Here is a 16,387-nt window from a genome sequence, read left to right as displayed (position 1 = left end):
GTAAATACAGGAGGATGCTTCTGAAGGAGAAGTGGGAGACAATGGCCAACCACACTGACTGTATAGTATGCGCTGTAGAGCTGTGCTCTCTCTCTCTCTCTCTCTCTCTCTCTCTCTCTCTCTCTCTCTCTTTCCTCCTCTCTCTCTCTCTGCCTTGCTATCCCTCTCTGCGCTGTAGAGCTGTTTCTCTCTCTCTCTCTCATTCTCTCTCTCTCATTCTCTGTCTCTCTCTCTCTCATTCTCTGTCTCTCTCTCTCTCTCTCTCTCTCTCTCTCTCTCTCTCTCTCTCTTGTTCTCTGTTTCCCCTCCTTTTCATGTTTTCCTCTGCTAACTCCAGGATGCCTTCACATTGCCTACTGTTCACACAACAACTGTGTACACATCACCACCACAGACTGACATCTGGCATAGTTATGTTGTTTTATCCATGGCATGCTGTTACTTCACAGCTTAGTCCGATCTTTCATTTACGACAGTAGCAGTTGATCGATCGTTTACTATGGATTACCCATTCTTATTCTTCATCAGGTAATTATAGTGACAAGTAATTAGCCTAAGATTAGATTTAGTGATTAGATTACATGTAGATTGACGCTGTGAGTGAGCTGTGAGTAACTAGCACTAGAATTCACGTTTACCATGTCTAGCATAGGCTGTCACTCCCATAACCATAGCTGTCGTAGCAGGTGTTAGCTACGAACCATGACATTATCATACAGTATAAACACACTGCAATATTGACAGCTGTCGATTATATTACTGACAGTTAGCATTATGCTGTTACAAAGCATTGTACCAATGTACTACATAACAACAGGTGAATTCAGGTTGAATTGAGTCTTTACTAGAGCAATTACAGAGTTACTACTACTACACAAGTATAGTGGCAACCTGTGGGGGGGTGGCAGCTCGGGGAGGTGGCAGTGACCTGGGTCCTCAGGCGGACTGGGGGAGTCTCCTAATCTCTGTTCAGAGGTGGGCAGAGGAAGCCATCTCCACAAAGCGGTGCTGGGGAGGGGGGCCCTTTCAGTCTAATGAAGGCTCCTCTCTCTCCTGTAGAGGCAGCAGTGTGATATCCCCCAACAGGCAGAAATACATTAGCTTCCGACTGTCCGTTTCCCATTTGACAGCAGAGCACGAGCCATGAGGCAGGAGCACTGCAGGAGTGGAACAGAATGTAGCTCGCTGGCAGACACTTCCACTTTTCTTTCTCTCTTTTTCTTTCTCTTCCCCCCCTTTCCCCCCTCTCTGAAAGCCTCCTCCTTTCTCTTTCTGAAAGCCTCATGTTCCTCTGACACATGCTTCTTGGCTGCTGGCTGGGTGGGATATAAATGCCAGATTGTTTCAATGAACAAAACTAACAAACACAGATAATCCATCCACAGTAAACAGGTGAGTGGAAATACACAATGTCAAATGCGCCCGGAAAATACACCTGTCATGTTCTCATTTGGGCTTATGATGTTTGATTCACTGAAATTGTGAAAAAGGTCATGGACGTTAACGCTTCAAGACATTTCAATCAATATGTATTCTGTTTCTATTGTAAATCAATGCAATAATGTTCACCAAACACACCAGCTTAGGCTGACAACATCCATATTGTTCTTGCCTCATTGATGATTATACTAAAATCTATAAAACTACAATTCTCAGCCCTTCTCTCATTGCTACAGTATTAAGTTCATGCTCAGGACAGCCTATACTAGTACAGTACCAGTCAAAAGTTTGGACACACCTTCTCATTCAATGGTTTTAATGAATACTGAAGACATCAACACTATGAAAGAACTTATATTGAATTATGTAGTAAACAAAAAGGTGATAAACGAACCAGAATATGTTTTATATTTTAGATTCTTCAAAGTAGCCACCTTTTGCTTTTTTGTGGTTTTCTCCCACATAGAGAAGAGAATGCAGGGCGGTGTTCACAGTTTCCTTTTCCACTGACACACACACACCCCAAGCCGATTGAGAGAATGCCAAGAGTGTGCAAAGCTGTCATCAAAGCTAAAGGTGGCTACATCGAAGAATCAAAAAATATAAAACGTATTCTGGTTTGTTTAACACTTTTTGGTTTACTACACAATTCCATATTATGTGTTCTTTCATAGTTGTGTTGTCTTCAGTATTCATTTAAAAACCATTGAATGAGAAGGTGTGTTCAAACCTTTGACTGGTACTCTATGTGTATCAGGGGAGGCAGGTGGATGTCGATTGGAGGACAAGCTCATTGGAATGAATGGAAAGGAATGAGAAACGGTATCAAACATTCATACATTACAATGAGCCTGTCCTCTGATTTCCACTCCCAGCAATCTCCCCTGGTGGATGAGTAGTTCCCCGTCTCCCTGGGAGATAAAACACTCCTCCTATGGTGACTCATGCATCCCTATGCAGAAACAAATGGGTAGAAACAACCTCTGACTCCCTACTCCGTTCCAGTGGAGGGTTTCCTGTGGACGAGACGGTAAACAAGCGAAAACATCACCACTCATTCAGCTGAGACTGTTTGGTTTTCAAGGTGGTAAGAAAGGACAACGTGGGTATCTTTTGGTTGCACTATCCAAATAAAGCATTAACAAATACAATATGTGAAGCGTTCTTCCTAGGTTACAGTGAAATTGTAAACGGACCGTAGCTATCATTTGAAATAATGGCTATTTAATATGCTACAGACAGGTTTTTTACTTTGAAATCAGTCTGACTCGGGCAGCGAGGGTGGGTATTGTACTTTCCTCTCTAATCTCTGGCTTTCTCTAAGGGATGGGAGAAGTGTCTGTCTTCCGCTGACCTTGCCTGTGTCAACACCATGTCGTCTGTGATATCAGCCTTACCCACAAGGGCAGATGTGGAGCTGGGCTTGATAAGACCCTCTGATCACAAGGAAGATTTATCCTCTCTCCCCTCTGAGGACTGTCTTACACTGTCTCTTAAACGAGCCAGCCGAGTGAATAACCCTGCGCTCAATGTCACCGACAGAATGTATTGTTCCGGAAATGTCCGTAATGATGAAGATTTGTCCGTCTGCCTTCAATGTTACTCGATAAGACAGTCCTTTAATTTAACTTTTGCATGTTCTAAAAGGCATTTTTTTTACAGTGATTAATGTGTGAAAATATCAAATGATGTATCATATGTAATTAGATGTCATATTCATGACTGTATATTGCATATTGTTGTAGTCTTGTCATTGTCAATTATTCTTGGAAGACTTATAGTACCATGGTGTCAAGTGAGCAACGGTTATGCAACACGTTATAGTTACTATGGAGCACAGATTCAATGGCTGATTGACAGGGAATGGGGAGAATGAAACAGCTCTGGGTCCATCTGTGAATGTACTTGGCTGCGACTATCACACATATCCTGAAGTCACTGAGAGAGATGAAGCTTTCAACAGGGGAACTGGACACAGGCTGTTTCCTCTCCAAAGGCTTTGAAGAGAAGAAACTTAGAGGACAAACAAACTGATGGGTGCAAGGACGTCCGTTCCGAGAGAATTAATGTACCACTGGCATGTGTGTGTGTGTGTGTGTGTGTGTGTGTGTGTGTGTGTGTGTCTGTGTGCGTGTGTGTGTGTGTGTGTGTGTGTGTGTGTGTCTGTGTCTGTGTGCGTGTGTGTGTGTGTGTGTGTCTGTGTGTGTGTGTGTGTGTGTCTGTGTGCATGTGTGTGTGTGTGTGTGTGACATCTGTCTGTGTCTGTTTGTGTCTGTGAGTGCTGGGGAAACGAGCAGAGGTGTGTGTGGCAGAGAGGTGGTTGCAAACACGACTCCCATCCGTCTGTCTGGCACACCTGCTGGTACCCGCCTTTAGCTCGCCCGCAGACAGCCTTTCCGCTCCCAAACAAGCGCACCTGTGGTATCGGGAACACCAGATCGGCACCCACTGTTTACTCTGGATGTGCCTCTGACAAGCTTGCACTGTTGGGACCAGTGCACAGGGAGACTTTGAAGCTAGAGTGTTCCCATATTTCCGTATGGTTTGTTTGTCTGGGCTAGAGTTAGGGTTGTTTTTTCGGTTAGAGAATGCAAGACGATAACGTTTAAATTAGAAATGGAAGCGAAAGGCTTGAGTTTATTGAGAGGACATTGTGGGCCCTATTATGCACTTCATCAATAAGACGAGGCGGTAGATCTAAACTTAAGACGTGGAGGCGTGGTCAAGGCCACTTTGCTATTATGCGTGCTGTAGTGGGCGCCTAAAACCCGGCGCTAAGCAAAGAAATTAGTCATGGGTGTGTTTTGGGTGTCTTCTCAATCAACCCAATCAGCGTGCCAGGTGCCATTCCCTTTAAGAACCGGCTGCGTTGAGTCATTAGCGCTATGCTATTATGGAAGACCTGAGAAGGAGGTCAGCGCGCTTCTCTGCCTCTCCCTTCTGAAATAAAGCATTTATACTGTGACCGTAATTGACGTCTTGCCGTGGAGCCACGTGCGTGTTCATGTGTGCCCACATGCATGCGCAAACCGCGGAGGCGCGCTCGTGTTTCAAAACGTGCATGAAGTCTAAACGTAAGAACTTTTCAAACCACTTCTTAGCGATAGGAGCAAAGTCAGATCGCATAATAGCAGGGGCGCCTAGTGCACTTCATTAACATATGAACACTCCCACAATGAGCAATATATGCACGGGAGTTTTACGTCTTATGTGTGGGCGCCTATCGACATATCGACACCTGCATAATAGCAGTAGCGCGTATGAAGCGCGTAATAAGGGTGGGGGTAGGTCTTAACCTGGCGGTGCGTCTTAATTAAGACTTAATACGGCAAGTTAAGAAGTGCATAATAGGGCCCGATGAGTCTTACTACAGCGTTCCTCCCAGAGATATCGTGCGTGTGTCACAGGAATTTGCTCTTGTCTGTAGTACATTCTGTACTGACAACTCATTGTATTCAAGTCAAATTGTCCAAAGGTCGATGATAAATCTAGGATTTGATAAGCCAACATTTATACATAGTCTATACAGTATGGGGTATTGCGAGAAAAAAAGCAACACAGCAAAGAAATCTTCTTGAAAGCATGAAGTCGTATCCAATATTACATCTCACACCAATACCTGCTGCTGTCAGACCAGATAAGTGCTGCTGCTTGGCTAAGAGACTGCATGCAGATAGGAGCAGCCAGAACCAGCCTCCTCCCTCCCTCCCACCCTCCCTCCCTCTCTCCCACCCTCCCTCCCTCCGTCCCTCCCTCCTTTCATGGTCCAGTGAAGCCTCGCACTGAGAACTTGCGTGGGGGGGCCATGCTAAAGAAGGCCATTACACGATAATGCATGATGGTCAGTGTCCAAGTCCATTTATCGGCCCATACATTTTCTGGGTCAATCTCCATGTTAATGCTGGATTACGATACAGAGCCAGAGAGTCAGAGGGAGCTGAGGCCAGGATCAATGTGTTTTGTATTCAAGAGGAGCGGTCCAACAAGGTTCAGTGGAGAGGAGTTTGTAGACAGTGGCTTAAGTACCGTATGTGGCTGTCACACGTTATTGACCAAGTGGCTAACTGGAAGCCAAGATAGCATTATCATTCTGAAAGAGCACAGTATAGTAGTAGATAGTCACCGTCAAAATCAACTGGACAAATACATTGTTGATATACGAGGAAAAATGACATTAGTTCAAGTGTCACAGTCATGTTATAGCAGTGTCACGTTATAGCTTTCTTTATGTTTCTAGGCCAAGTAAAGGGACCCTGGTGTGTATTTTGGTGCAGGTAAAAGTAATTTATAGTGGTCTATTGCTTACATGGGGAGGCTGGTAGAGATAAGGATTCGGAGGACGGGCGCATTACAATGAGTCCGTCCTCTGATTTCTACCTGAAAAGACCTGAAAACACGCCAGAATCCACATATTGGCCATTATCAGTTTTACAACTAGGATAGGATATGCAGGAACACATTTTTGTGTAGTTCTGTATAGTTCACACACACACACACACACACACACACACACATAATGTTTACTGCACTCTGCACTCAGCATACTGTTTAACACACCCCACCGCGTTACAGCGAGGTTTATCAGTGGAGGGTTAGCTGCTAGTCCTGGTTTTACTGCACTTCTCCAGGGGACATTTTGTAGGATGTTCATATCTGCTGTTCCAGACCTCTTGGAGAGCCACATTTCCACAGCGGGGTACAGTCATATAGAAGATGAGTCTAGGAGGAGAGGGGGGAGGAGGGAACCCACTGCCCAGATACACACTGTCCCAGCAGCGTTACTAACGCTGTGTTAAAGGGCTCAGGCACAGAAATCCTCCACCAACCAAGACAACCAATCAGAATCATCCCAGGGAATGGGCAGGACTAGAATATCCCTGGATTTAACTGGGAAGAATTGATTTCAAACTGGGGAGGGTTTTATTTCCACTATTTCCATATTTCCACTATTTCCATATAAAGGTTTGTGGCGAGGACATGACTCACAAATGATCTGTGGAAGACTGAGACACTTTGGAAAAGTTCGGGAAAAGTCCACTCTAAGTAAAAGGAGATGCTTGGAGTGCACGCTCATGAAACTTTATTCAGGGGAATGAAAACTATGAAACAATGTTGCTTGAATAATTGTATTACCACTACACTAGACTTATCAAATGACACCTTAGTCGTAACAAAAGTTTTATTCAGTGCTCTAAAGATGCCAGGTAATAAAAAAATGTATTTGCCCACTATTCATGAACTTTGGGTTTGTTAAACTTTTCAAAAGGATCCTTTCCCTCATGGTTGCCCCTCCCAGCATCTCACTGTCATGTTTTTGGGTTACAGGGAGGAAATACACAGCTTGCAGACTCAGTTGTTTTGATGTGTCAAAATGGCTCCTCTGAAAAGGTGTGCAAACAGACTCACAGCTCACTGATGGGATAAACATGACACAGCCATCTTGCCCTGGTTTTCCCAACTTTGATGTCAGAGAGACACGATCCAAATTCGTGAGGGAGCACTGAGCACAGCATACCTCTTCAACTGCCGATGCACCCCCCCACAACCGCCCCACCCAAAAAAAGGGAGTTTTTTTTTCTTCTTCTTCCTGGTCTAAGTTGTGTGGAGTGTGGCTATTCTGTCACTGTGTGTGCCCCTCCAGCTGCTAGGTACTTATGTAATGGTCGCCCCAACATCACAGGCGTCCAGGGGAGCCTCGGGGGCAGATGTGCAATGGCTTTTTAAAAGCTTCTGCCCAGCGTGTCCGTTCTGTATCATTAGCCATGGAGAGGTCTCAATACCGAGGGCTCATCAACACTAATGGGCAGACAAATAATTTAACATGTGATTGATGAACACTTAGACGGACCACTGGCTTTGGATAAATGAATAGAGCGTAACCTGCGCGGCATGCCGCATAGGAGGCGACCGGCCTTAATGAGCAGTGTACTGGGTGATGTATGCACTGTATTATCTTTATATTAAAAACGGCTCACGTAACACTATTTCAGTAAGAGCATGTTCACTTTGTCCCGGGGAAAGTTATAATATTGAGGTGCACTTTAGTCCAATGACAAATAATTAATAAGGGTATCAAATGTTATTTCTTCCACGCTCCAACAGCCATTCGTCTTCCTCAATTTGGTTCCACGATTCATGAATAAAACTTCATATAATAGAAAACATCACAATAACTTACTGTGGAAGCTTAGATGAGTTAACCCTCTGTAGGTTGGTCATACAATTGTGAGCTGTACACTATTGAATGAACACAAACAAACAGCCTCTGATAATGCTGATTTGTTCATTGTTTCTTGTGGATGGGTTCATCCATTGTGTTTGAAGGGATCTCTGGGCATTTGTGACGCAGAGATCCCTTACACACTGTGGGCATCTGGAGGCATGATTTCCTCTTACCTACTGGTACTCTTCCATCCACAACTGCCTCATAATTAAGCAATAATGCTCGAGAGGCCATGATTTATCATCAATACTATCAAGGGTTGGGGGAGTTGGGGGGAGTTGGCACGATGCAGCCATCAAATCCCCTAGCGAGTGACAATATTCATGATAAATCACAGCCTCATGGGCATTATTGCTATATACAACAGTTACACAACAAATGAGAAAATTGTGACAAGACAACAATGCTTACATTTGATTTTGTGATAGACTGTGGTGGTTTCTGCCCTGCCATGATAAATATAGTTCAAGTAAAAACGTGTGAAATACATAATCTTGTGATGCACCTGGACACATCATCAGTAATAGAAGTACGGTAATAGAGTTCATTGGGAGTTTCGGGTCTTTCGGCTATTAGACTCCCTCCCCGAGGCGACCCAACCGAGGTTGATCAAGCATTGTCCAGGCTTCACTACCTCACCCACGGCTCTCCTCTCCTGATCCACAGCCACCTAGAAGCAACTTCTGCTGCCTCGGTGGCCAACTTGATGGCCCTTTGCATACTGGCCCCTGTGATGCCCAGCATATTGTAGGCCCTGCAAAGGGAATGGCCCACAAATCCTCTGCATCCCACCTCAATGGGCTCGCACCTTCCTCCAGTAGCTCAGCGTACTTTGCCCTCTTCCTCTCGTTGGCCTCCTCAATGCGTTCCTCCCATGGAACAGTAAGTTCTAACAGAATGACCTGCTTGGAGGCTTCTGAGATCAGCACCATGTCTGGCCTGAGTGTTGTTGTGGCAATAGTTTCTGGGAACTTCAGTTGTTTCCCTAGGTCGACTTTCAGCTCCCAGTCTTGTGCCATTGCTAGCAGGCCAGAGGAGGTGATCTTGGCACTTGATGTCAGCTTCTCCCCAGCCCTGACGAAAGCACTGGGCGGAGGTGCTTGCAGTGGCTGATACCACTGCAGATGGTTTCCGCTATGGCTTTCAGGACTTGGTCATGTCGCCAGCGGTAGCGCCCCTCGCCCAAGGCTTTCAAACAGCAGCTGAGGATGTGTTCCAGGGTCCCTCACACTTTGTGCTCCACTGCTTGCTCTTGTCTTGTCCAGGCTCCTCTGCACTGAACCTCAGCAGACTTCACCAGCATGTTCATGGCGAGCGTGAAAAGGATTACTGAGATGTTGCATCCAGTGATGATTCCCTTCTCGAGCTTGTGCCACTCTGAGGTTGTAGACCCAGAACTTGCCTGGGATATGGTGCTGGTTCAGTGCCTCTTTGACCAGCTTGTGGGGTCTGGACCCATAGGCATTTGCGAAGTCCGAAGAGGTGACATTCTCCTGGGCTTCCCTGATCAGCTGGGTGACTATGCCTGTGTGCTCCAGACACCCCAGTACCTTCGGGATCCCTCCTTTCTGGACCAAGGTATCGATGTAGGAGTTCCTCAGGAGGTAGTGCATCAGGCACCTAGAAACAATGCTGAAGAATATATTTTCCTCAACATTGAGCAGCGAGATGGTTCTGAACTGATCGATGTTATTCAACTCCTTCCTCCTTTGGAATCCACACCCCTTCCGCATACTTCCACTGATCCTACAGAGCCTGTGGAGTAACCTTGGACAGTTCTTGTATACCTTGTAAGGTACTCCACTCGGTCCTGGGGATGAGGTTGCTCTTGCCTACTTGACCACCTCCTGGACCTCCTTCCAGCCGGGCTCCTTCCAGTCAAAGTCCAGAGATGGTGCAGATGGATTAATCAAGGCCCTGCAGTGGCCCAGATCTTGCTCCCTGGAGTTGTCACTGAAGGTGTCTCTTAGGTGGTGGTCGATTTCAGCTTAGGAGCAGGAGAGCTGGCCGCTGCGCTTCTGCCCGCTAGGAAGGCAGTTCGCTTCTTCTGATATAAACTTTTGGTTCATGGTGTTGACCAAAAGTTTATGTTACTTTTCTATCAGTCTGTCTTAGAGAGTCTCATCAGATACGGCATTACAGCTTGTTTTGGTAACCTGGTAATCTGTACAACTAAAGTCCAAACTGGTCCAGCTGATCCAGACTGCATGGAAGATCATAGGGGTGAAAGACCACTCATCCCTGCAGTCTATTTTTGAACAGGCTACTCTAAGGCAGGCTAATAGAATTCTCACGAATCCCTCTCATGTCCTACATGCAGAGTTTGAACTACTGCCCTCTGGGAGGAGGTTTAGAGTCCCCCGCTCTAGATTAAACAGGTTTTATTTTATTCCGGTTTCAGTTAAACTTTTAAACAGCACCAGATGAATGTTGGATTGGATAGATTTTACTTATTGTTTTACTGCTACTCTTGTCTGAATCAGGGTTGCCTTCTGTCTGTGTTTTAACATGTTGTATTGTCTGTTGTTCTTTTTTGGCTGCAGTGTGGTGTAAGCCCAAAACAAATTTTCCAGTCATGGGACTATAAAGTGACTTTTGACTTCTTTTTTTGGGACTTTTGACTTTGAACCAGTCTGATCCTGATTGTCACTGGTTGTTCCAGATAGAAGCTTATGAGGAAATGTTGAGAAATGTTGTCATGGGAAATGCAATCTAATGCAAATATCATAATATAGGCCTTGACATTAAATCATAGCTTTAAATGCCTCTCAGCCAATCACAATGATTGTTTTTCATCAACCCATTGCATAACAGTACTCTAGTTACTCTCTCTTCTTATGCTCCCACATCCGTGTATCCATTTGGTAGATTTGAAGTGTTCGCTCACTAGTACCCTAAACGCCTGTCTGAATCATACAAACCAAACACTATAAATACTTACAGTTACACCACCCACTCACGCACAGAAATATGAAGCGGCACTGAGTAAAAAGTGAGAAGAGCACATATTTGATTACATCTTTGACTAATGTTGATTTGGTTGGTTTCTTTGGTTGGCAGGCAGCCCATCTGTGCAGCAAATGCAAACATTTGAATTAATTGAAGAACATGCTTTAATATTATGTTCATGTTGATGTGTAACTGTAAACTATAAAATGAGACTGGAACACATTATGAGAGTAGTTTAGGCCAATGCATTAACATTAATTGGGCTGAATAGGGATATTATGACAGGCCTACTGTTTCCATGAACATAGTGGCACTTGATGATGCGTGAACCGTTGAATGAATCATCAGTAAAACATGAATACTTTTATCGCATCAGCATCTAATAAATTACCCCACTCAGCCAAAAAGCAGAAAAATACTGCTCTGCTAATGCAAATGCACACCACAAGGAACTTTCTCCCAGTGCTAACTTTAATCTTAGGCCTCAACTTTCGCAAAGCCTTGCTTCATTCTGAGGCATGTGAGATCAAGCCTGCTCCACCAGGGAGGTATCTGGCTCAGTCTGTTTGTCACACAAGGACTTCTTATATTTTTGCTTATGAAAGGTTTGTTACTGCACTTCCAAGCTCTCCCCCCCTATACCCCCCCCCACCCCCCACCTCCCGGACGAAACTCCCCAAATAGCAGAGCGCTACTTCAAAAAGGAGCTAGCTGGTGTCCTCTGAAAACCCTCCCTGCGGTCCGTCTCAGGGCTGCCTGGAGAAGCAGGGAGAGAGGGAGGGCGGGTGGGAGGGGGGGGGGGGGGGATTGTTGAAGATAAACACGGTCTAGCAGCCTAGGGAGTAGATGTGAAGGCCAGGAGGAGTGGTTCCGTTGAAGCTGCTGCTGCATTCAAAGGCTCCCTTCACTGTGCATCTTCATACCCTCTGCTTTCCCCCCGCCTCGGCCAAGAAGATAAACATTGGAATGGGGGACCGGGTCTTGAGACTGGGCTGTACCACTGCCAATGCTTACCAAATGGGAACATTTTGGAACTGGAAAGAGGTGACATTTAGTTGGAACTAAGCTCTGTATGGGCTGAGTTATATCTAACTCTGCACTGCAAGTGTCCCAAAGCATCAGTGTTGGCACAAACAAGTATCTCTACACCAAAATACAGTAGATTGATTGACAATGCACAGGGAACATAGGTGGCCACTCATAGGGCTATATGACTCTGTGGATTGTGATAACTGTGTGTCCCTCACAATCACAGAGAAGTCGACCTTTTTACCGTCTATCCTTCAGCCATACAGGTCCCTGTGGCTTCACAGTTGAATCCTGATCCAGCTTAATGGTGTACTCTGGCACTGAGTGCCTTTCGTCAATCCAATGTAGGGTTCCAGCTGTTCTGAAGCCAGGGATATGGCATGGAGAGGCTGATTTGACATGGGGGGCCAGCCCCAGACAAACCAGCTCATACCCGGGACATTAACTGTGGAGATGTGATTCAGTAGAGTAGAGCACTGCAGTGGCAGACAGTTTTAGCCTCTTATTGACTTTTTTTAGAGTGAGTCTGCGTAGATGCGTCTTCGCTGGTTGGCTGTATTTGACTTTGCTATGGAGCTACGTGAATCTTTCTGCATTGGAGAATCTTTGATGGAATAACTTCAGCTTCTGACCATACATACTTTTAAATGTACACAGACTCCCATTGTGAAGACAAGGGGACCCCGAGGCGGCGCTAAGAGTAGGTAAAAGAGAAATGGCGGTTCTAGTGTTAAATGTTCTTCGATCCTTTGCTTCTCTCTCTCTCTCTCTCTCTCTCTCTCTCTCTCTCTCTCTCTCTTTCTCTCTTTCTCTCTCTCTTCCTCCTTATCCCTAACCCTAAACCTTATCTATCACTCCTTCTCTTTCATCATTAACATTGCAATCAGGCTTCTTTATTAAAACCCCAGGCTTTTTCTCTCATCCTTTTCCCACTTCTTCCAGTCCTTATTACAGTCAATTCTGGCTCTTCCTCTCCTCTGAAGAAAGAAAAAAAAGTATGTTGAAAAAGCTGTCGGCTCCTGCAAGCCTCCTGTCTTTAGGGAATAACTGCCACGGAGCTGAGCAGAGTATGACAGGGTTTAAATCTGCAGAGAGCTAACCTGTCATCAGAGACCTGACGGGCATCACCACAGCCCCTTGTCAGACTCCCCATAGCCCAGCTTAGACTAGGCTCCATGCTACCTAGCCCATTTTAGACTAGACTCAATGCTACCTAGCCCAGCTTAGATTAGCCTCAATGCTACCTAGCCTATCTTAGATTAGCCTCAATGCTACCTAACTGGCTGCTTTATGCCCCACACGAGCCCTGAAGTAGACATGTGTAGTGGATGCAAGTTACTATAGCTACTAACACAGGGTTGGATATTATTTCAACCGCCTTGTGGTTAAAGTTATTATAGGAATATAGGGTAAACTTCTACCTCCAGCAAACCGAGAACATGAAGGGCCTTGGGCACTGAGGGTAGGGGCACTGCCATCTAGTGTTAGCCCTGAGACTCTCCTCACTGACACAGGGGTGAAGGAGAGGGAATCAGTGGGATATCTTTAGAGACCCCAGCATAGGAGGGGGAAATCATTAAATAGCTCTGGTAACAAAGGAGGACTCTGACTCCAGAGGTGCCTGAACGTCAAGGCTATCGAGGGCTATTGAAGCCACGAAGCAGCATGACCTTAAGACTGCCTCCCTGTTGAGTGGTCTTTAGGTGTGCTGTTCCGTGAAAATGACTGTAAAAGAGGTGACTCCAGTTTTTGTTATCACAAGACACAGTAGTGTAGGTAGCTGCAGGGAGGCCTTTTGTTTTGACCCATCAGTGTGAGGACGTGTTTGGGCCACTGCTGGCATCGTGGTCAATGGACAGCTGAAAGGACCGAAACACACACAGAATGCAAGACCTGCCTTTCATGTGTCTTAAAAGAAAGCATTGTGAGTCAGCAGGCTGGGTTAGTATAGATGGCCATGTGGAGAGAGGTGTGTGCATGTGTGTGCCTGCGTGTGTGCTTGTGTGTGAGTGTGAGTTTGTGTGCAGGCTTGTGTGAGCATACCTTACAAAGTGCTCATGCTATCTCTGATGTAATTACTTTTCAAATAGAAGGCTTAAAAGAGACTAGACAGGGGGATCAAGATACACAAATTGATTCAACTTTTCCATTATTTGGCTACTATTCCATTAGCATTGTTGCACTCATGAAGCAATTGAAATTCATAATCCACAATCTCTATTCTTCTCAAAAACCTTAGGGTACTTCAATAACAGTACACCAACGCCACGAGGGATGAAGTCAGTTAATTTTTTACTCGAATGAATTCCGAAGGAACCTCATCGGAAAACAAAACAAATGGACAACTCCCCTGGTCACACTTGGTGAATCAGTTCAGTTTGGGAGTTGCGGGGGAATTGGCCACAAACAGCCCTGCCTTTCAGTGCTGTCAACAGAGCGTCATCACCGTGTCATGAAACATTAAACAATTTTATCAAACTCAGTCAGGAGTGGGAAGCCTAAGAGGGGGTTTCTGGTGCAGAAGAGAGAGGTCTGCTGAGGGATTAGGGATGGGGAGGGAGGGATGGGATACTCTGTTGAGAGATGAGGGATGGGGAGGGAGGGTAAGGGTGGGGGGAGACACACAGCCGGCTCTGTCACAGAGTGTGACACAAGGGAAAGCACCCATCCCTCGTAGATTCAGCCAACCATGTCAATTGGGCAAGAAGTTCATTTTATTTTAGAGGTTTACTCTAGATTGTGACACTGCACCTTGACCAAGAGAGACTGCAGATGATAAAACGCACGCACGCACGCGCGCGCACACACACACACACACACACACACACACGCACGCACGCACGCACGCACGCACACACACACACACACACACACACACACACACACACACACACACACACACACACACACAGTCATTCAATTCACAGTTTAGTTGCCTAAATCTGCAAATACCTCAGCATGATATCTGGTATTTGGAATATGTAGTTTGACCTTTGCCACTATTGAGTTTTAGAATAGCAAACACTGTATTAATTAATTTGTGAATATGAAACATTGATGCCATACACATTTAAACGATTCACGTGCAATCGTTTCGGGTCAACAACCTCTGTGGCACACTGCCTGCGTATTAATATGAGTGCAATTTAAGGCACAGTATTAAAAAGTATCAATTTCTATTAGGGAGACGTCAGAGGGGAAATCATCCGTACGTGTGACTCCCGGCCATTAATCACACACCACTCATTGTTTATTATGGTGCTGTGGGGGGCACGTGTGTGCGTCGCTATGGGCGGTGGTGAGTAAACCCAGGTTTTAGAGCGCGCGCTGAGCTGAATACGGATTGAATGCAGTGCAAAATAGATAACTACACACGCGCACTCACTGGAGTCACGGACGTGTGTGTGCGTCTGCAGGTGAACGAAAGCAGAGTACACACAGGGCTGCCGCTCACTAAGCAGAGCATTCCCTTACCTGTGCGGAACGGAGAGGGAATTGGTGCTGGAAATGCGCCCTCGTGCCCATGACCAAATAAGGGCGAGCGAGCGTTCCTGTGCGCAGAACGTATGTTTTTGGTAAGGATTCTATTCATGCACCTCGCCTTTTTAGTGTGTTGAGTGAAAGAACACATTTAACGTAATAGGGAGTCTATTGTGTTTTCTTTCAGAATTTCTCTCACCTGATTGTCATCACTAAAAGCTCAATGGAAAGATAAAGGACAAGACAGCGTTGTAAGTCATAACAGATATCCAACAAGTGGATGAATGAATGCCTTCACTCCACCAACACGACTGGAATAAAACAGCGGATAAAGGATTATTGAATGAGATAGATTGAATTGTTTTACCGTTGATCTGTCCTGCGCAGAAAGATCTATATCTTTTTTTTTTTTTTTAAATGTAAAGCTTGTTGTGCTGCTGGAAGATTGCTGGCGGCGTCTATGCTTATGGACCCGCTGTGATATGAGTGGGTTTTATTCAGTGCATAGGTAAGGCCATTTTTTAACGATTGACAACGTTGATTTGATTTACAAACACTTATGTGTAATCATGATCCCGAAAATCTGAAAAACAAAGTTTAACAGAGTCAAATTTAAAACAAAATTGCCTCGAGTCTCAGTCCTGTTCTTTGACGAGAGAGAGTTAGATCAGTGGATCTCACACGGAACGCTCTCTCTCTCTCCTGACTCTGGAAGCTGTAACCACTGCGCTTCCTACTCATGGACTTGATCCTCCGTCCGTACCCTCTCTAAAAGTAGGGGAAAGTTGCGATCCACTCTCTAAACCATTCTATATGAAGAGCAGGGCGCAGGTGGCAGCCACAGATCGCAGTCATGCCTATGCATCCAGTGCACACCTCCACTTTGATGTACCGGGGAATCTGCACCATCCCGGACATCCTCGCTTACCACCCTCCGGTCAACCTGCCCGAGGATGAAGTCGAAGGTGAGACATGAGTTTATCTTCTATCACGAGCGGTGCAGTCATTATGTACCGTCAGGTAGGCTATAGCCTAATCTTTCATCGGATGTTATGACATGTTATCTACTTGTCAGTGTAATTGCCATCGTGCAATTAAGCTCACTGTTCTTGCTCTGCTCAGCGTTAATTGCAAAACTGTGTGAGTTCCCTCAAACGCACTCGCTGTCAGCACCATGGACAGCGCCGCTTAGCGCGGCCGCATGACACGTCGTCCATCTCACCTATACCGTGGCCAACGGTCTACTGTATGGCTATAGATTCAGTC

General features: G+C 45.5%; 1 protein-coding gene across 1 annotated transcript in view; it reads left to right on the top strand.

Moving 5' to 3' along the window:
• Window positions 1–15,974: 15,974 nt before the first annotated feature.
• cabp7a (calcium binding protein 7a) overlaps window positions 15,975–16,387 on the top strand; it is a gene marked incomplete at both ends in the record, with an annotated part of 15,287 nt that continues 14,874 nt past the window's right edge. Inside the window, one exon of the mRNA XM_080532089.1 lies at window positions 15,975–16,086. Coding sequence (XP_080388215.1) covers window positions 15,975–16,086 — 112 coding nt within the window. The remainder of the gene's footprint in view (window positions 16,087–16,387) is intronic.

The sequence above is a fragment of the Nansenia antarctica genome (genome assembly GCF_963989245.1).
Source record: "Nansenia antarctica genome assembly, chromosome: 5".
NCBI lineage: Eukaryota > Metazoa > Chordata > Actinopteri > Argentiniformes > Microstomatidae > Nansenia > Nansenia antarctica.
This window is presented reverse-complemented; position numbering and strand designations above follow the sequence as displayed.